Raw genomic sequence first — 22,530 nt, 5'->3', positions numbered from 1 at the left:
GTGAAGAAAAAGAAAATCAACTATCCTCGACGAAACTTCTTACCCCGACATCCCTCCTCGATTCATCACATGGCCTGGTCCAGAGTGACCAGACATTCTTCTCTCACCACCTAAAAGACAAGACAGTTTTCAAACACCTGGAGAAAATTCTCCAGAAACTACAGTGCTTTGGTATTGCCCTTTCTCATCTTAATTCCCACTAAATGAAAATCTAGAGAGATTAGTGAGTGGGGCCTAGCTAGATGCTTCCTGCACTATTGTTAACACACATAACAATGACTGCCTAAGATATTGCCCACTTTGGCCCACTGGTAGTGACTGAAGTAGGCGCACTGCCTCTTGCTTTCTCTCACTTGTAACTTTCATCTCTCAAAAGGCAGATCCTTTTTGGTGTCTATACTTACTATGTACAGATCCAGGCCTGTAGAGAGCCTTTAATGTCTACAACAACTTCAGAAGTGTAAAGGACACAATATTATGTAGTTTCAGGATCTCAGAATTGAAAATGACCTCACAGGGCATCTGTATTTGAACAAGAATCTTCTCTACAACACTCCCCCACCCCCCAAACAAGTGGTCATCCAACCTCTGCTTCAAGAGGTCTGCTCTTTGCTTTTCCTTATATTATTGACCTGAAATCTATCTCTCTACAATTCTCACCCACTGCTCTTAGATCCTCTGGGACCATGCAGAACAAATCTAACTGCTCTTTGCCATGACAGACATTTAAATACTTGAATACAGTGATGTTATTCCTTCACCTTCCCTATAGGTCCTCTCTTAGAGTGCATCATTCTCAGCTCCTTCAAACAATTTGTGTAACAGCATGGTTTCTAGGTTCCTCCACAATCTGGTTGCTTTCCTCTGAAAGAATTCCAATTTGCCAAAAATGTCATTCTTCAAGTGTTGCCCCCCAAGAACCACGTGGAAGAAGACATGGCTGCTACTGCTTCCCTTCACTGTGGACACTAAGCTTTTATTTTTATTGATATCAGATATTTCCTAATAAATAACTTTCACCCCCCCCCATGGAAAGACATATACAAGTGTCTATGTGAAAGTAACTAGGAATACATTACCCTTCATTTTTTTTGTGTGTGTGGGGGTAGCTTACCAACTGCTAATAAAAAGGATGTGTACTTTTACCTTCAATCATTTGGAACCAACTTTCCCTATCATGCAAGGAATTTTGATGTCTTTTGTTTTTTTATGCATGTTAGAGTGGAAAGAAGGCTAGATTTGGAGCCTGAAGGCCAAGATTCAAATTCCAGTTCTGCCACTTACTATGTGACATCGGGCAATAATAACTTCTCTCCATCTCATCTGTAAAATGAAGGAATTGATCAGCTGACCACTGAATCCTGTTCTGATCTGTATCTACAATCACATATTGTTGTAGTCTTTGTGTCTGTTGTTTTTATGAATGCCTTCTTCACCCAGCATTCAAGACTCAAGGTTCTCTTGAGTTCTTCATATTTGCCATTCCTTATGGTGCCATAATATCCCATTACATTCACACACCACAGCTTGTTCAGCTATTCTCCAATAATCAGGTGCATAGTTTGTTTCCAGCTTTTTGTTACAAATAATACTATGAATATTTTGGAGAATAAGGGTCATTTATTTCTGTCACTGACATCCATTAGCAGGGATTTTAAAGGCTATCTTGTCCAAACCATTCTGAATAATCTTTTCCATACTGTAACTGAGAAGCGATCATCCAGTCTTTACCTCACGAAGGGGAAGTGAAGGAAAAACTACTTCCTAAGGCAGCACATTTTACTTCTGGATAGCTCTGTCAGGGAGTTTTTCTTTACATCAAGCCCATTTCCCCTTTTGCAACTTCCACTCTAGCTCTAGGCTTTGTCCTCTAGGGCCATGCAGAACAAGTCTGACCCTTCTTCCATGAGTTCTTCAAATACCTGAAGACTGCTATCACGTCCATCATCTAATCAGTTATTCCTCCAAGCTAAACATATATCCCCAGTTTCTTAACTGATCTTCACGTGGCACAAACTCAAGTCCTTTCACCATTCTTGTTGCTCTCCTCTGGACACTCTCCAGGAGAGTTTATCAAGTGCTTCTTAAGGGCCCAGAACTGACCACAAATGTCCAAATATGGTCTGACCAAGGCAGAGTGAGGGGGACCGCCCTAATTTTAGACATCAGGCTTCTCTTAATGTAGCCTGATATTTGCATTGCCTCTTTTGGCTGTCAGATCACACTGTTGACCCATAATTAACTTGCATTCCACTAAAACCCCAAGATCACTTAGATGAACTGCTGCCTACACCATCTGTCCTTGTAAAGCCAAATGTAAGGGATTTAAAATTTTTCCTTTCTAAACTTCAATTTTTTCAATTCCTTTTTCCTAGGTCTTTTAGAATCCTGCCATTCAATGCATTAGCTATCATTAGCTTTGAGTAATCTGCAAATGTGAAAAGCATGTGATCTGAATCCTTATCGAAATTGCAGAAAAAAATTAACAGCATAAAATCAAGCAGGTATCTCAGATATTTTACTACAAAGACTTGTTCCTATTTGGGTCTGGTCATTTAAATGATACAGAACTCACCAGACTGAATTATTGCCCAACACCGTATTTCTCCATCTTTCCCCTTAAGAATAACATCAAAGATTTTGCCAATCTAGATTTACTTTCAAGCATTCCCCTCATTTATTGGGTTATGCCCTGGCAAAAAAGAAAGAGGTTTTTTTTCCTGGCACATCCCATTCTTGATAAAGTCATGCTGGCTCTTTATGATTACTACATCACTTCCATATGAACACTAACCATCTCCTTTAATAGTAGTGGGAGCGCATGTAAGAGTGTGCCCAGCTTTCTTCTCCTGTGTGCAGTGGTCACTTCCTCCAGGTTCCCATCATTTCCACCCCAGTACTCAGATCCTCCTTGGTGATAATAATCAGTTGTAGAATGGAATTGTTCTTGGCTCTTCAATCTTTTGAAGCGGTCATAAAGTCAAGAAATCACTACTGCTTTAGGTAGAGTGTGCTCTAGCAGATGTGTAACTGAAGTCTCTCATTACTACTATATCATGCCTCCCTGCCTGATGTTTGTTACTTGAGTTCTCTATTTTCTTTCTGTCCATTTATTCTGTAATCTAGTCTTGATGGCAGTGTCAATTCTGTTGCTGCCTCCACTGACCTTACTCAAATGCTCTATGTGGCATTTCTCTTGATATTATTGTTGGCTATCTGACCATGACAGGGTCTTAAATTATAGTGCTCTTTCTCAGCTCCTGGTTTACCTAGCCTGTTTCTTTTGAACAAGGTATACCCTTCAAGACCTCGTATATTCCAGTCCTGGGCCTCATCCTAGTAAATTTAGGTCATAGCTCTTCATATTTGCTTCAATTAGGACTTCTAATTTATAAATACCATGGCAAGTTTCCTCACACATTTCCAAACTACTTAACATAGCTCTAGCAGGAGAGAATTGATGTTTCCCAAAGCTTCTTCAAAAATGAATTTCTTTTTTGTTTGCATCTTTTTCATCTTGAAGGATATTAGGTGACATGTCAAGAGCTGTTTTAATTTGTTACCCTAATTATTACTGAGTTGAACTATTTTTTGGAGTTGTTCATAATCTACGTTTTCCTTTTGAGACCTGTTGCCATCCTTTGACCACTTACCTTTCGGGGTATAGCTTAGAATTACGTAGATTCCTATCAACTGATGACAGATTTTGGATGATGGATGTTTATCAGTGATGTCTAATTTTTTTTCCCTAATACCTAACTTCCTGCTCATATGTAGCTACATACAAACATCTTCTAATTTTTATAATAAAAACAGTCCATTTTGTCCTCTGTAATTTCTATCCTGAGTTTAGTTATGATTTTCAAGTTGCTCAAGTTAAACCTTTCATGTCCTGGTTTTTAAAATATTTATCCATGTGGAATTTATTGTGGCATAAAACAATAGTACAAACCTATTTCCTACCAAATGGCTTTCTGAAAAGTTCTTATTGAACCACACCTCTCTTCTCCAGTTGTTGTCTATTTTCACTTTTTTTAAAAACACTGAACAGCTATCCAAATTTACTCTTAGATTTTGCTTGGCTAATTTATTTCAATAAGCTGATGAATTTGCTGCTATGGAATATAACTTGAGTTCTAACAGTGCAAGACCCTAAATTATTCCCCTGAAAAAAAAATTTTCCTTGACATTCTTACTATCCAATTTTCTGGATAAACTTTGTTTTTGTTTTGCCTATTTCTATAAAGTGTCCCCTGGCTAAAGAGAAATGTGCACAGTGGATAGAATACTGTACCTTGACTAAAGCAGCTCTGGTTGAAAGTCCTGACTGTACCCTTCCTTGCAATGAGACCATATGGGTCACTTAATCTCTCTTAACATCAAACAACTTTCTCAAAATTCAGTTCATAAGTTAAATATATGGGTTTTGATTTGGGCTTGTGAAGGGAGAACCTACATCAATGAAATGAGAACAGTGAAGCCCTCACCTATAGGTAGTTGTAATCATCTAAGTCTTGTATGCTTCTTGGTAGGTTAGATCCCAGACTTTTATACTTCTTGCAAATAGAATTCTTCTTTATCTTTTCCTCTTGATTTTGGCTAGTAACATAAAAATACTGATGATTTTGTATCCTGCTGCTTTTCTGAAGCCATTGTCTTGATCAGTTCCTTCATTGATCCTCTAGAATTTTCTAAGTAGAACAAATTTACAACTAAAGTAATTCTACTTCCATTTTGCCAGAACCTATCTAGTCTATTTTTTTCTCTTGGCTCACTGCCACAAGTAAATTTTTAGTGCTATATGAAATAGGCAAGGTAGTAGGTCTTTTTGCTTTAGCTTTGATCTTACAGGAATGGTTCCAGCATTTTTTCATTGTGAGCAAGGCTAGTTCTTGCTTTTGGACACATATCTTTGATAAGGATCAATCCTTTCGAACAAGATAGTAACAGAAAACTGTGTAACTATATTGAGCAAGGGTAGCTCTCCCCCCAAAAAATACTACCACCAGACTTTTGCAAAGGAAGGAGCCTCTCTAAACATGGGAAATTGTTTATGGTCAGGGTCAGCTGATGTATAGGCTTTAACTAAAACGCCTTTTCTTCCTTTTCCACTCTTTGTTACAAGGATGGCTCTTTGGGTAGGGGCAGAGCAAAAATGTTATTTTGGAAATGAAGGTGACATAAAAACAAAAGATCAATAAAAGTATTTTTTTTAAAGTGCAAAAAAAATAAGGATTGGTCTTTCTAAACCTACCTACATACATACTGTGTTTTAAACAGGAGTGTATCTTAGGCTCAAAGAGGCATGTACTGACAGCAGAAAATAAAAATTCAAGAGCCACTGAGTTCAACCTCATTTTACATAAGGAAAGTGAGCCCTAAGAGGTTAAATGACTGGCCCAAGATCATACAGTACAAGTCAACAGTCAAGGTTTGAGCTTGGGTTCTTTGGCTCCAAATCCAGCACTCTTTCTACTGTACCACAATGCCTAAAAATTAAAGGCCTAACCCTAGCATATGGAAGGCATTTCCCTCATTTATTTATATATCCATCAAGTTTTTGTAATTTCTGCACCATTGGTGCAAAATCATTGGTGATTTTATTTCTTTCTGATATCTGTTCGATAGAAGGGCTTTGGTAGAGTGCTTTCTTTCCCTATTTAAGAGTTTCGGCAGCACAGAGATTAAATGATCTCTACACAGGATTTGTGACAGAAATAAATCACTTGTATAGAACGCTGGTTTGGTCATTTGTTTCCTTTGGGAGTTCAGTTATGGCTTGATAAATTTTTTTCTCCTAAGACTGAATCATACAGAATCACCATTAAAAACAGCTGGGCAGATTGAAGCACACTATTTTCATTTTATTTTTTTCCTTTTGCAAACTATTTTTTCTTTCTTTTTTTTTTTTTTTACACAAACCATTTCTTTCACAATGTAACTAATATGGAATGAGGTTTTACATGATTGCACATATATAACCTCTATCAAATTGCTTACCATCTTAGGAGGGGGGAGAGAAAATTTGAAACGTTTTTTGTTTAAAAAATGAGTATCAAAAACTGCCTTTATGTATAATGGGGAAAAATAAAATACTACTAATTAGTAGAAAAAATAATTTGGTTTTTTATATTTTGTAAATATTCATTCTACTTCAGTTCCAATTTTGTGGGAATATGGTTGTATATGTAAGTTTTTGACAATTTTCTTTCTGCCCTCTTTACCTGTTATGAAATCTATTTTTATTTTTGGCAATATTGTCCTCACCTTATCAGTCTTTAAAAACCAGCTTTATTAGTTTTAATGTTCAACATTTCTTCTTTTTAGGATTATCGACATAATCATATGGTCAATTTGTTAACTCTTGCTTTTAATAATGTCTTCAGACATAGGTTTCCCTTTAAAAAGAGCTTTATTTAGTTTCATCCCATAAATTAAGGCACAGTGCCACACCATAATTATTGCTTGTTTTTTGACATGCTCAATATTTAGGACTGTTAATTGTGCTCAACTAAATATTGTTCCCATAGAGATTATAATTTTTATTGTATTATGGTCCGTAAAATAGAAGTTTACTATTTTTCTCCCTTTATCCATTCATTTTTAAGTTCTTTATGCCTTAGCACACTATCAATTTCTGTAAAGGTACCATGTGATGCTGAAAAATTATCATTCAAAAATTGTCATAACTTCCACAATTATGTTCACATTGAGAATATTTTTCTTGTTTATCTTTATATTAGGCATAACAAGTTATGAAAAGCAAATGTTAAAGTCATCTAAAATGACTATTTTATTCAATCTTTTCACACTTGGCTTTTCCTTTATGTAATTATAAGTTGTGCCAGTCAGTTTATATATAGGTAATACAGATTGTTTCACTAACACTAGAAGGGCAGGAATTTAAGAATACCTTTAAGACCAACCTACATCAATCGATAGCGTTTTTTAATCCACAAGGCAAAGAAAATAGAGATAGGATGAATATGTTTATTTCAAAGTAAAATTTAGTAAAATGTGTCACCTTACACATCTGCTCCTTTTAGGGTTATACATAAAATGCAGTTTTCCAATTTGTTTCTAGAAATTATTTTTACTATCGATTTATCTGCAACCATGATTGCGACTCTTTCTTTTCTGTAATCACAAGCATTTTGTCCCTTATCTTAACTGTGACTTTGTTTTAAATGTTTTCCTTGTGTATAATGAATTGCTGGGTTCTGTTTTCTAGTTAACTCTGCAACTTTTTTGTTTTAAGGATGACTCTGGCCCATCAACATAAAAAGTTATCATTTTCAAGTTTTGTTTCCCCATCATCAAATTATCTTAAAAATACAAATAAAATTTAAAAATCAGCACTGGGTAACTGCAGATTGCTTTACTTTGAACAATCTAATCTTGGACTCACTACCCTCAGATTCCTGTTTATATCCTTAAAAAAAAAAAAAGGAAAGAAAGAAAAAGGAAAAAAAAAAGGCAGGACCATTAAAGTACCTTTATTTATTTATTTATTTTTTTGCTTGAAACATTCTAGTCTCATTCCCTGGGGTCAGATGTTCCCTTACCCTCTGTTCAAATCAGCACTCCTTTATTTTACTTTGTTAATCTCTAACTATCTTTAAATTAAAAACTTCCCTTTCCGCTTCTCTGGATCTGTCCCCCTTACCCCTTGTCTATGCACACAACTCCCCCCCTCCCCCACCCCATTTCATAGGCTTTGTCCGTAATTGTTCTCTTAATAAAAAGGCAAGACTTTTAGAGGAAAAGTGCCTCTTTCCATGTGAACATTAAATTACCACTTGGTCTTTCTTGTTACATGAATTTTTTTTGTTTGATTAATTAGTATATCAAATGCCTGCTCATCAGTTTTCCTTAGTAAGAATTATGCAAATTCCTTCATCTTACTGAACATTCTCCATAGGAAAGAAAAAACAGAAGATCACGTTCAATTTTGTGATACTCTTTTGGGATGTAAACTGAGATGCTTAGATTCCACGTCTCTCACATTCCAGCATTGTCTTTTGCTTCTTGTCTTTGAGGAATTGTTCTGTATGATTTCTTGCTATCTGAAGGGTTTTCTCCTGGATGCCCATAAAATTCTTTAATGCTGAAGCTCCAAACTTGGTTACTTTCTTGGTGAGTAAAGTCTGGGGGAAGAGGGGGGATAGTAGAGAGTGTCTCCTCCAATTCTAAGAATCTGTATTTTGACCTTGGTTTCCAATAATTCTAGACAATTCTCTTTTCTGAAATCCTACAAACTCTTTGTTTCGTTGTGTTTTCATGGGACAACAGTAATTCTCTAATTATCTGATGAAGCTGTACAAGGTACATTCACTTAGTATGAAGAGACCTCAAGTGCTTATCCAAATTTGCCATCTTGTTATGCCAAACAGTCAATTCTCATGTCCTTGAATTTGTTGAGAGCACTTATTTTCTTCCTTGGTTCTTCTTCCGGGTTTTTTTTTAATGGAGCTTCTAAAAAACTTGTAGCTTTCTCATTTTTGTTTTAAAGGAGACAGGTTTGTTCTTTTGCTTCACTGGGCATATTTCTGGCTGTTTTGAGGCGATGAAGGGGAGCTGGGATCACATATTATCAATCACTCTTTTTACCAGAAATCCATCAAAGAGCTTGCACAGTATTAAAAGTTCCAAATCATTTTTCACATGAATTGGCTCTGCCATCCTAGATCAATAAGAAAATCTCATTTTATGGGTGGTGAAACTAAGACCCAGAGCAAAATGACCTGCCCAAGGTCACACTGCAAGTCAGCTGAAGAGCTAAGATTAGGATACAAAAATCCTGACTCTCAGTTCTTTGCTCTTTCCAATGAATGTCCCACTCTTTCTTGTAGATTACTGCTTCTTAATAGCAACAAAACTAAATCATAAAAAGGGACAGTCTCTACTAGCCAGTCTTTTACCTTGCCATCTCTCATGATCTCGACCCATCATTCCTCCATCTACATTTCCTTGCCATGAGCGATCTTGGTGGTCATCTAGCCTTCGACCATGGTCTCCCCAGTCTCGTCCCCTGAAAAATAAATAGGCACATAAATCTGAATTGGGGTTGAACCTTTCCCTTAATCTGGTTCATATAAAAGCAGAGTATGTTATTTTTCCAAAGGATACTTATGTATTTTTTTCCCCGTATGATGGTATAAGTATACTTAGAGAATCAACTGAAAAACTAGTTGAAAAAAATTAACTTCAGCGAAGTCACAGGATATAAAAGAAACCCATATAAAAATCATCAACATTCCTTTGTATTACTAACAAAGCCTTGCAGCAAGAGAAAGACAAATTCCATTTAAAATAACTGTAGACAACATAAAATACTTGGGAGCTTACATGCTAAGACAAACCCAGAACTGAACACAACTTAAAAAAAACAACACTTTTTACACAAATAAAGTCAGATCAAAATAAATGGAAAAATATTGATTGCTCATGGGTAGACCAAGCAAATAAATGACAATTCTACCTAAATTAATTTACTTATCTGGTGCTATACAAATCAAAACACCAAAAAATTATTTTAAAGAGCTAGAAAAAAAAATAACAAAAACCAAAAGATCAAGGATATCAAGGGAATCAACCAAAAAAAAAAATGAAAAAAGGTGGCCTAACCATACCCAGATCTCAAACTGCATCACAAAGAGGTAATTGTCAAAACAATCTGGTATTGGCTAAGAAACAGAGTGGTGGATCAGTGGAACAGAGTAGGTACACAATACATAGTAGTAAATGACCATAATTCTAGTGGGTTGATAAATGTAAAGATTTAAGCTTTTGGGACAAGAACTCACTGTGACAAAAACTGCTGGGAAAACTGAAAAGCAATTTGGCAGCAACTAGGTAGGTATAGACCAACATTTCATGCCATATACCACAATAAGGTCAAAATGGATACATAATTTAGACATAAAGGGTGATATCATAAGCAAATTAGGGGAGCGTGTAATAGTTTACCTGTCAGATCTATGGATCAAGGAAGAATTTGTAACCAAACAAGAGAGAGCATTAAGAGAAGAAAATGGATAATTTTGATTATATTAAATTAAGAAATTTTTGCCCAAACAAAACCAACGTAGCCAACATTAGAAGGGAAACAAAATGTTGTTTTTACAGAAAGTTTCTCTTAAAAAGATTTTATTTCCCAAATGTATAGAGATGTGAGTCAAATTTATAAGCTGTAAAACACTAGTAATTACAGAAATGCAAATTAAAACAACTCTGAGGTACCACCTCACACTTACTGGATTGGCTAACATGACAGAAAAGGAAAATGACAAATGCTGGAGGGGTTGTGAGAAAATTGGGACACTAATGCACTGTTGGTTGAATTGTGAACTAATCCAACCATTCTGGAGAGCAATTTGGAACTTTGCCTAAAGCTATGCATACCCTTTGACCCAGCAATACCAATACTAGGTCTGAATCCTAAAGAGATTTTTTAAAAAGGGAAAATTCAGGTCTATTGGTACAAAAATATTTATAGCAGCTCTTTTTGTGGTGGCACAGAATTGGAAACTGAAGGAATGCCAATTAATTGGGAAATGGTTGAATAATTTGTTGTATATGATTGTGATGGAATACTACTGTACTATAAGAAATGTTGAGCAGGATGCTTTCAAAAAAACATGAAAAGACTTACATGAATTGATGCAAAGTGAAATGAGCAGAATAAGAGAACATCATACACAGCAACAGCAATACTGCTGTGAATGACTTAGCCACTCTCAACAATACAACGATTCAAAACAGTTTCAAAGGACTCATGATGAAAAATGCTATCTACTTCCGGAGAAAAAACTGATGGAGTATAAATGCAATCTGTTTTTCCTTTCACAACATGACTAATAACAGAAATGTTTTACATGATTTCACACGTACAACTTATAGCAAACTGCTTATCTTCTCAATAAGGGGGAAGGAGGAAGAGAATTTGGAATTCAAAATTTCAAAAAAACCACGATAAAAATTTTTTTACATGTAATTGGAAAAAAAAGTTGTAAATAGATAAAAATAAATAAAAAAAAGACTTTATTTTAAGGACATATCTAGTGTTTGGATTAATATATTCATATCCATTTCTGATCCATAGTCAATGCTGATTTATCTGTGGAGGTGATATGGAACAGATTACAATTCCTAGGTTGGCTGTTCTCTATAAACCAGTTTATTTACTGGCCACCTCCTTATTCCTGATGCTGAGGTGGGTTGGTAAATGTTTCAGTTCTCAAAACACTCTCTAAATATTTTAAATCTCTGTCACTAACATTTTCTCCATCATTTTAAGTCTAGACAATCAACAATCACAAAATCAAGCCCAGATTTGTAGTTTGTAGACTTCCAAGGTGTAAATAGTCACATCGAAAATATAACTGGCTTTCAGGGGCCCCTTTAAGGTGGTTCCAGCACACTCCTGACCTGACCCCACCAATTTATATGTTTGCAACTATGACCTAACATTATTACTTAATTAGAACACACGTGACAAGTAAAATCTCTTGAAAATGATATTCTCCTAGTTATATGCCACACTGCCTCTTCACTGTATTTCCTTTAACGTGGATAGCTACGACTGTGTACACTAAAGTCTGAGGACAACTGTGATAGTAGAACACTCAGGGCATGCTTTATTTCATATATGTGCTTCACTTCATTCATGCACTTCATTCTCCAGTCACCTTTTCAGGGTCCCTCATGCGCCCCTTTGCCCGTCTCTCATTTCAGATACACATGCCTCTTCCCTTTCTCTGTTAACAGAAACCATACCCAAGAGGAACTAGCTCTTTCACCTTTCAAAACTCCTAGCCTGAGGCCTGCCTCACTGCCCTACATGTAGGCCTCATTCCAGCCATGCTTCATTTTATGCCTGGCCATTTTCTCCCCAGCTGCCATGAAGACTCTCTACTCACCTTCAAGTTAAGGATCCATAATCTAATCCAAACTGTAATTACTTCTGGAAAGTGTTGGTCTACTCACCTATGTCTTCATACACCACTCTTAAACTTTCTAAACCAAAATACCCTTTTCTGGCCACCAATACCCCTTTTATTTGCCCTGGCCCCCCACTCTGAATGTAAGCTTCTTGAAGGCAAGAGCTGTTTTTGCTTTTGTATCTCTACTCCCATTTGTTTGGTACACAGCAAGTGTTTGATATATGCTTTTTCTTTGTTTCTTTCATTCATCTATCCATCTAATCATTCAATGATATACTTTTGCTCAATCCACCTAACTTCCTGAAACAACTATCCTTTCTCTTCATTTCACTGGCCAGTGCTATTACACTGAAAGCTCCAATAGGAGGGCAGGTGGGACTAAGTCTTTTTTTTTTAAAATTTCCCACAGACCCTCATTAACTCATTAATAGAATAAATAGGTATTCTATGCTAACCTGGGTGGAGGAGGCAGCCCTCTTCCTTTGCTCATTCTCTTCTCAGATCCATAACTGCTCCACTCATCTCGAGATTCCCGTCCACGGCGATCTGGTCCTCCACGGCGTTCTGCATAGTGCTTAAAAATTAAACAGCCAACGAAGGATGTTTTAATACCAATTTACACATCAGTCAGCCTTCTAGGCAATGCAGCAAAGAGTATTACTAGTGAAAATGACCTTAAATGTTACTGGCTCACTTAAAAAATAAAATATTTTATTGTCTTTAAATTCGCTGAGTGGGGCTATTGTCCTTCTGTGAACCAAAATTTTATAGGTTCTTCAGATTAAATTCCTACTTAACTGCAGATACTGGAAACAATTCACCAATGGAATAAATGGGAAACTGATTTTTAAAAAATTCTTAAGATAGGCAAGTATAAATAACAGTATTCCTTCTTGCTGAAAACCTCCTTTACTAATTTTTTCCCCAGGTACCAAATGGAGGCAGAAAAGAAAAAGATCTGAATTCCATTAAGTTTCATTCAACTCACCTGTCCATCTCTGTCTCCCATCATTGACCTGGAACTTTCTCTCCTGAGGGAAAAAGCAGTAATACTTGTCATATCATTTAATCAATGTTTGATTCTTGTTAATAAAATTATACACTTGGGACCTATACAAAAAGAATGATTATTCTCATATATAGATGTCATCATAATTTATTGTCTTGGAAAAACCAAGACAAACTCATTCATGAATGCTGTCATCTGAAATGAAAGGAAGGTTGTAAAACACAATCTACACCAAAATTACATTTATGGTTGTTTATAAGCCCACAAATATGCACAAGTTGATTTTATTTTTATTTATGAACCAATTCCTACACATCCTCTAAAAAATAAAAAAGAAAAAGGGTCTCCATCATTTCTAAATTTTCCCAGTAAATCCATTCATACCTGCAACTTTAACAAGAAAAGTGTATACTTTCCTTAAATACGTGCCAGACAGAGCAAATTTTCTAATTTTTGCCCCAGTCCAGAATTTGCAATGTACCAACCTGTCCACTGAACGATCCTGGTACCGGCCACGATCTCTATGGTCAAAGTCATGGAAGCGATCTTGGCGGCTAAATTCAGAATGGTATCGGTCATCCAGTGCTGCCCTCTTTCCTTCTGGCCAATAGGAATCATCCCGCCTAAAGGAAAAGCATAGATTTCTATAAGTTTAGTGAAAGAAAAAGAACAAACCTACTTTTCTTTCAATCTAAATCTCACTGATAATGTCTATTAAGTTATGCTGAGGAGACTAAGTCTCCAAACTACCACTTGTTGTTACCGTTAAATGGATTCAGTGATGGACTCAACAATATACGTTAATTTTACTAAGGCAGCATACACTTTTCTGCATGTGTTTAAAGATAATTTTGGCAGAAAGAACATTTGCCCAAATTTGAATTTAATGATTTAACTCAATTCTTTTACCTAAATTAAAAAGTTTAAATAAGAACATTTTATCTATAGAATATTAAGTCTTGTTTGATGTAGGAATGAGAGAAGTTTTATTTCAATATGCCAGAGTAGGAAAGATGTAAGAAGTTTGGACTTTTAATCAGCAGACAGAGGCTCGGCAACAATACTAAGTACTTTTTACACTTTAACAATGAAAGGTTCATTAAAAAAATGTAACATTTAGACTACTATTGACAAAAGGTAGGACCACACTAATATGGATGACCCATTTAATAAAATAAGATTGTGTTGGGGCAGCTAGGTGGCGCAAGGGCCAAGTAGGTGGCGCAGTGAGTAGAGGAACGACCCTGGAGTCAGGAGGACCTGAGTTCAAATCCGACCCCAGACACTTGACACATGTACTAGCTGTGTGACCTTGGACAAGTCACTTAACCCCAATTGTCCTGCTTTCCCCCCCTCAAAAAAAAATAAAACTGTGTCTTTAATAATTTTTATAAATTGCTATATATATAGTATAACACAGTAGAGAGAGAGAGAGGGCAGGAAGAGCTAGGTCCAAGTCCTGCCTATGTCACATAATGGCTGCTTGACCTTTCAATACTCTAGGCAACTCTAAGAAGTTGCAAAGAGAGGTGCTAACCTCTATAAGTAAAGGGAGTTCTGCAGCTAGAAGCTCTCTATAGCAATGATATTATAGGTATGGTGCCTACTCCTAACCCAAAATTTCTGGCATTGACTGAAAGGTGGGGGTATAATTAATGCATCATCACTTAAAATCCAACCTCCACATTCCCAAACCAAATACAAATTCCCAAATCTTTGGTACTGATTCCTCTGATTTTCTCTACACGGTCATATTATTAAGCATATAAAAACCTATGGTTTGAATTCTGAAAGGACAAGATTTTGAAGCACTATTTAAATGTTTGCTATCATCATTACAACTAATGGATGTTACATGACCTCCACTATCTTTCCAAAGCAATATGCAATTTTCCTAAAGGTTTTCTAACATTAAACACATAATAACATAACAGTATGCCAGCTGAATGGATAAGGAATTCATTTTTTAAAATTCACTCAATATTTCTCAAAAATAAAATTTTACTTGCCTGCCATCCACATCATAAGGGCGTCTGATTGGAGGTCGTCTTCCTTGTTCATAACGGAGTGCCAGCTGTCGGCGGAGTTCTTCCCTCTCCCTAAGAATTCGCTCTTGTTCTTTGCGCCTCTCATACTCTATATGCATCCTCTCCCTCTCCAGCCGCTCTCTTTCCATCCTTTCTCTTTCTAGACGCTGTCTTTGAACAGCAAGTTTCTCACGAGCTATTTCCAGGCGTTCTCTTTCTTCTCGCTCCTGTAAGGCTTGGATTCGTTCCTCTCTCTCACTCCACTCACATGCTCTGAGTTAAAATAAGAGATAATCAAATCTCTTCGACTCTAATGAGACACTATAATATAATCAGGCTTACATGATTATGTGGGTCATTTAGATAAACTGTTATAGATCAGAACTGGAAGCAAGCTAAAAGATCCAAGTGTGATCCCTTTACATTTGTTAGATGAAAAAAGTAAGGCACAAAAGTAAAATCATTTCAGAATTCATTAAAAAAGAAGTGTGCACATCACAATCCAAATTTGGCATTTACTAACATAAGAACCAGTTGAAGAGATGAAGATGGATAAAGTAACAGTAGTGCAAAAAGCACTGAAGTTAAAGTCCGAAGCTTTTGGCTCTGGCATTATTCTCCTGAGGACTATATGCTTCAAGTCAGTTTACATTTCTGAGATTATATTTTCTTTTTGAGCTTGTATTTTCTAAGCTGTAAAATGAAGGGGCTGGAATAGATAATTGAGGTTGCTCCTGTAAGAAATATATTACTTCAATGGAAAAAAAGGAATGAATATGAGGTGGAGTAGGGGACAAGTGACTCTTTGTCAGAGTGATGAAGACAAGGGGAAGGAAAAGCACTATACAATTAGAATGTAAAAACAAATGAGAGGAAGAAGCTACTTGTCTTCCCAAGAATGAGACAGTAGTTATAGAAGCTATCAGGCAACAGATCACTCAGGAAGGAGCATTGAAACGGCAGCAGTGGTAGTTAGTGCTTTCCTCCACTGAGACAGTTTTTGGACCTGATAACGACTCCTGTTGTCTTCCTCAAAATAACAGAACTCCTATGAATTATCAAAACAGATGACAATTACCTACTCTTGGTAGTTCACACAGGCATAGTAGTTTACACTACCAGGAGGAACTTAAAACACTTTCCTAATGACTATGAAGTCTTAAGTAAGAAACTGAAGACTTTAGGTGAACAGGCTGTGTTTTCCTAACTACTGTCCACTGAAGGCAAGGGATATAGAAGAGAAAAATTAATTTGTAAAGTGGACAACTGTACAGTGGATAAGAAGGTGGTATTTGAGAGAACTAAGAATTCTGGATCACGGCTTCCAATACAGGGTTGACAAATAACTGGTCAGGGATGGAATACATCTAACAAAGGCTAATATAAATGTACTTGCCAAGTGTGAGCTTTAAACTAAAACTGATGAGAGCAGAAAACTGTATCTTCACATTTAGATATTATGTAATCACAAATTAGGAATAATAGCAGATGAAACTCTGAAATTCACAGAAGACAAAATTCCAAGAAAGGAGTTGGTAGAAAAACCTATGCCTTCAAGTGTCTATACACAAATACCTAAAGCTTAGGCAACAAGGAGGAACCAGAGGTCTTAATGGAAGGGGAGAAATTTTGTTTCAGGGATATAACTGGGACTTGGTGGAATGAATCTATGACTGAACTATGGCTTTGGATAGGTATCTTTATTCCAAAGAAAAAGTATAGGTAAAAAGGGGTGAGGAGAAAGCATTGTATATTAAGAATATATATATTCATGTAAGGAAATCCAGGAATGAGAGTATGGAAGCATGACAGAGAATATTTGGGTTAAAGTCTAAGAAAGACAAAACACAAAGGAGACAAAGAGGTTTGTGAAGTCTATCACACACCGCAGCATAGTGACTTCATAGCAGCTAACAATTTCTTGACTTAATGATGTCATCATTCAAAAAAAAGAACCAACAAAGAGGAATTCTCTTCTGGATATGATCTACATCCAGAGAACAAAACCAGGGACAGCAGGTAGAAATTGCAAAGATGCCAATTTAGGCTTGATAAATTCCTTTTCTTTAGAAGTTTTTGAGCAGAGGATGGACAAACCATTCATTGATGACAATATAGTGGGGGTTTCTTTAGTGTATGGTGTAACCTAGCTTGTCACAAAGGTCCCTCCTAACTCTCAAATTTGGAGATTCAATACAAATCTATGTGATTATGCAGTAAGAGCCAGACCAGGGGGAGATCCTGGAGTCAATGCTCTACTGGAAAATCACCTCTTAAAGAACTGGAATGTATTTTAAATAATTTTTCTAAATTATGAGGTTTTGTAAAAATATGGAAAATACAAATTACTGCACCAGGGGGAGGCATTCATCTTAGTGTTGAGATTTATTATATAATCTTTAACCTGCTCTATTATTCATAAAGTTCTAAGGACAATGCATAGTACAAAATCTTTGAAGACAGAAAATCCCTGGAAAATCTGGGCTCCCCCAAATTAGAAACAAATTAGTAGGCATGAGTTGGGGAAATGGGTGAACAAACCATGGCACAGGAATTCAATGTAATGTTATTGTGTCTTAAGGAAGAAAATATGAGGAATTCAGAGAACTATAGAAAGGCTTGTATGAGCTGATGCTGAATGGCGTATATAGATCCAAGAGAATATTTATAAGGTCTATAATAAGTGAAATAAAAAAAAATCCACTAAAATGAGGCTAAGCTAAGAGTAATTCTAATGACCAATAGATAATGAAACATACTTTCCTCCTTTTGTGAGGTAGAAGACCAAAGGTGTACTTTATTGTATTCACTCTAAATCCTAGTTATGGTATTGGTTGGTTTTGCCTAGTTGTATTTCTTATAAGGGAGGATTCAATGGAGAAGCAGAAGTGGTTTTGTGTTTTATCTGGAAATGACTGTTATCAAAACAAAAGGCATTAAAAAAACATTTAAAAAATCTGGGCTTCTAATACCTTTGTGACTCCCGCAAATTACGACTTTTCTGGGCCCCAGTTCCTGCACACGTATATTAAAATGGTGAAGTGCTAGACAATTTATGTTATTTTATGCTGTTAATCCTGCCTGATTCTATATTTAGAACTGCCAAACTGTTCAAAAACTGATGTATAATCCTAGGAGATATATAACAGCAAATCAGAAAAGGCAACCAATATCTCTGACTGTTAACTTACCTTCGGGACTCTGAATCTCTCATCTTCCGCTGGTCTCTGGACTTATCAAATGACACAACAGACCGTTTTTCTCTGCTGGCAGATTTGCGATCTTGGCTCTTTGAGACCTGAGTTTTTAAAAAGTGAATTATAAACTTTTAAGTGGAAAAGAAATGGAGAAAGTAAACTGAAGGGCAGATGTAGAACTTTTAGCCCCACACTAGCACTTAAATACTAAAAGAAACAGAAATTCTCCAGTGTGTCAGGTAGATGCTTAATAAAGAAAAAGTTATCACAAGGTGGAAAGGATAGAAGGCTTAACATTTGCACTGACTGCAATCATGAATTTATTCAAGTAATTGGATTTCTGTTCAACATTTATCAATGACTTGAATGCCAATACAGATGGTCAACATATCAAATGTGTAGATGACAAAACTGGGACAGACAACACTTCTATGGATGATGGAAATGGGATCTAAAAAGATCTAGAGACTGGAGATGTTCACAGAAGCTATCAAAATGAAATTTAATTTGGATAAATGTAAAGTATTTCAGCTGGATTAAAAAAAAATAAATTTCATGAACAAAGAGGAGAAATATGGCTAGATGGAAGTTTTACATTAAAAAATAAAAAAAGCCCGGAGATACAAGTTGCTAGTGTGATAAAGCAATTAAAAAAAATATCTCGTCACTTTAGACTGCATTAGTAATAACAGTAAAATGTTCACATTCAAGGAGGTGATGGTCTTCATGTATGTACTATGCTCTAGTTGGCACATCTGAATTATTGTGCTCAGTTATGGGTACCACGTTTGAGCAGAGACATACTAATTTATATTGATTTTTATTCAATATCAAAAAAATGGGCTGCCTCCTTGGGTCAGTTTTCACATTCCTCAGCAATCAAAGCAAAGTGTGAATGGTCACTTTCAGAGACTTAGGTGGTTCATAATATGGGTACAAGCTGGGCTAGATTAGGGCTTCTTAAAACCTTTTCTACCTGCAACCCCTTTAGTGCTTCTTAAAGTGTGGGTCGTGACTCCATATCTAGCCGTTAGGTGACACCTGAAGTCCCAATTAACCGTACACCTACTTACGATTCTATGAACCAACAAACTAAATATTTATTATGTGGTCCGCACTATGGAAGAGTAGAAAACTTAAGGTGTAGTTCTCACCTTCAAGGAGTTTTGCGTGTAAAGCAGCAAGAATATGAAATTTCAACTTTTAAGCTTAACATAAAATTCCATTAGAGTTCAATAGATAAAATTTTAATTTTACTTAGCTTTTCAAATGATACACTTAAGATAAAAACAAATGCCAAGTAATGAAGTATAGTACCATGAAATCTAAATATGGTGTCATCTGAATTTTTAGAAAGTGTAATGACAGATCCACAATTAATCAGGGAAAATGGAGTTACATTTTCTCTTTTCTTAAAAAAAAAAAAGAAAGAAAAAGAAAAAAGGGGGGGGTGGTGCAGAGCCAAGATGGCGGCTGGAAAGCAGGGACTTGTGTGAGCTCCCCGCCAGGTCCCTCCAAAAACCTATAAAAATGGCTCTGAACAAATTCTAGAACTGCAGAACCCACAAAATGGCAGAGGGAAGCAAGGCTCTAGCCCAGGACAGCCTGGATGGTCGCTGGGTGAGGTCTATTGCACACGGAGCTGGGAGGGGAACCCAGTGTGGGCGGTAGCAAGGCCAACCAGACCAGGAGCCAGGTGGAACAGGCCCTAGTGACCTGAATCAGTGAGCTGTGGCAATTACCAAACTTCTCAACCCACAAACACCAAAGACAATAGAGAAGGTTAGTGGGAAAAGCTGCAGGGGACAGAATGAAAAGAGTTCTCAGTTTGGCTGCCCCTGGAGGCAGCAGGGGTGGTGGAGCTACAGAACTACAGCTGCAGTTGTTTCCTGCCCCAGGCCTGCCTGGTGGGAGGAATTAAATGGCAGATCAGAGTGGGAATGCAGAGCCTACTTAAGATCTGAGTCAGGTCCAGGTTGGTGGTTCTTGGGGGAGGAGTGCTGGTGTGGCAGAGCTGGCTGTATAGAAATAGCTCTGAAAACAACAGCGCATCCCCTCAAGCTTGGAACAAAGTACTCTTTACTCTACAAGTAGTCACACCCTGATGAAAAGCTCAAGGGTCAAGTAAGTTGGCTGGGAACATGGCCATGCAGCGAAAACAGACTCAGATTCAGGCTCAGACTTTGGAATCTTTCTTTGTTGACAAAGGAGACCAAAACATACAGCCCGAAGAAGTCAACAAAGTCAAGAAGCCTACATCAAAAGCCTCCAAGAAAAACATGGTCTCAGGCCATGGAAGAGCTCAAAAAGGATTTGGAAAAGCAAGTTAAAGAAGTTGAGGAAAAATTGGGAAGAGAAATGAGAATGATGCGAGAAAACCATGAAAAACAAGTCAATGACTTGCTAAAGGAGACCCAAAAAAACACTGAAAAAAATACTGAAGAAAACAACACCTTAAAAAATAGACTAACTCAAATGGCAAAAGAGCTCCAAAAAGCCAATGAGGAGAAGAAAGCCTTGAAAGGCAGAATTACCCAAATGGAAAAGGAGGTCCAAAAGGCCACTGAAGAAAATACTAGCTTAAAAATTAGATTGGAGCAAGTGGAAGCTAGTGACTTGATGAGAAATCAAGATATTATAAAACAGAACCAAAGGAATGAAAAAGTGGAAGACAATGTCAAATATCTCATTGGAAAAACCACTGACCTGGAAAATAGATCCAGGAGAGATCATTTAAAAATTATTGGACTACCTGAAAGCCATGATCAAAAAAAGAGCCTAGATATCATCTTTCAAGAAATTATCAAGGAGAACTGCCCTGATATTCTAGAGCCAGAGGGTAAAACAGAAATTGAAAGAATCCACAGATCGCCTTCTCAAAAAGATCCCAAAAAGAAAACTCCTAGGAATATTGTCACCAAATTCCAGAGCTCCCAGATCAAGGAGAAAATACAGTAAGCAGCCAGAGAGAAACAATTTGAGTATTGTGGAAACACAATCAGAATAACACAAGATCTAGCAGCTTCTACATTAAGGGATTGAAGGGCTTGGAATACCATATTCCAGAGGTCAGTGGAGCTAGGATGAAAACCAAGAATCACCTACCCAGAAAAACTGAGTATCATGTTCCAAGGCAAAATATGGATTTTCAATGAAATAGAGGACTTTCAAGCTTTCTCAGTGAAAAGACCAGAGCTGAATAGAAAATTTGACTTTCAAACACAAGAATCAAGAGAAGCATGAGAAGGTAAACAAGAAACAGAAATTGCAAGGGACTTACTAAAGTTGAACTGTTTTATTTATCTTCCTATATGGAAAGATGATATGTATGATTCATGAGACCTTAGTATTAGGGTAGCTGAAGGTAATATGCACACACACACACACACACACACACACACACACACACACACACACACACGTGTGTCTGTGTATTATGTGTGTGTGTGTATGTATATGTGTATGTGTGTGTATATATATATATAGACAGAGAGCACAGGGTGAGTTGAATATGAAGGGATGATATCCAAAAAAATAAAATCAAATTAAGATATGAGAGAGGAATATATTGAGAAAGGGAGATATAGAATGGGGTAAATTATCTCACGTAAAAGTGGCAAGAAAAAGCAGTTCTGTAGGAAGGGAAGAGGGGGCAGGTGAGGTGGAATGAGTGAATCTTGCTCTCATCAGATTTGACCTGAGGAGGGAATACCATACACATTCAATTGGGTATCTTACCCCACAGGAAAGAAGGAGGAAGAAGATAAAAAAAGGGGGGACAACAGAGACAGATAGGGGGAGGAGGTAATCAAAAACAAACACTTTTGAAAAGGGACAGGGTAAAAGGAGAAAATTCAATAAAAGGGGATAGGTTAGGAAGGAGCAAAATATAGTTAGTCTTTCACAACATAAGTATTGTGGAAGGGTTTTACATAATGATACACACGTGGCCTATGCTGAATTGCTTACCTTCTTAGGGAAGGTGGGTGGGGAGGGAAGAGGGGAGAGAATTTGGAACTCAAAGTTTTAAAAACAGATGTTCAAAAACAAACAAAAAAAAGTTTTTGCATACAACTAGGAAATAAGATAACACAGGCAATGCGGCATAGAAATTTATCTTGCCCTACAAAAAAGGAAGGGAAAAGGGGTTGGGAGGGGAGTGGGGTGACAGAAGGGAGGGCTGACTGGGGAACGGGGCAACCAGAATATACGCCATCTTGGAGTGGGGGGGGAGGGTAGAAATGGGGAGAAAATTTGTAATTCAAACTCTTGTGAAAATCAATGCTGAAAACTAAATATATTAAATAAATTTTTTTTAAAAAAAAGCTCAATGGGATAAAATCTCAGTATGT

General features: G+C 36.8%; 1 protein-coding gene across 7 annotated transcripts in view; it reads right to left on the bottom strand.

Moving 5' to 3' along the window:
• Window positions 1-22,530, bottom strand: part of LOC118834437 (scaffold attachment factor B1-like) — a 46,862-nt gene that overhangs the window by 5,176 nt on the left and 19,156 nt on the right. For 5 of the 7 annotated variants that reach the window (XM_036741888.1, XM_036741886.1, XM_036741891.1 and 2 more), the window contains 7 exons: window positions 18,173-18,279; window positions 14,964-15,254; window positions 13,440-13,577; window positions 12,934-12,976; window positions 12,401-12,519; window positions 8,922-9,031; window positions 44-110 (listed from right to left, as the gene is read on the bottom strand). In XM_036741888.1, the coding sequence (XP_036597783.1) occupies window positions 44-110; window positions 8,922-9,031; window positions 12,401-12,519; window positions 12,934-12,976; window positions 13,440-13,577; window positions 14,964-15,254; window positions 18,173-18,279 (875 nt within the window). Of the gene's footprint in view, window positions 1-43; window positions 111-7,491; window positions 8,684-8,921; window positions 9,032-12,400; window positions 12,520-12,933; window positions 12,977-13,439; window positions 13,578-14,963; window positions 15,255-18,172; window positions 18,280-22,530 lie in introns of those variants that run through there. The other 2 variants (XM_036741889.1, XM_036741890.1) reach the window with 1 other exon arrangement.

Source organism: Trichosurus vulpecula, chromosome 1 (genome assembly GCF_011100635.1).
Source record: "Trichosurus vulpecula isolate mTriVul1 chromosome 1, mTriVul1.pri, whole genome shotgun sequence".
Lineage (NCBI taxonomy): Eukaryota > Metazoa > Chordata > Mammalia > Diprotodontia > Phalangeridae > Trichosurus > Trichosurus vulpecula.
This window is presented reverse-complemented; position numbering and strand designations above follow the sequence as displayed.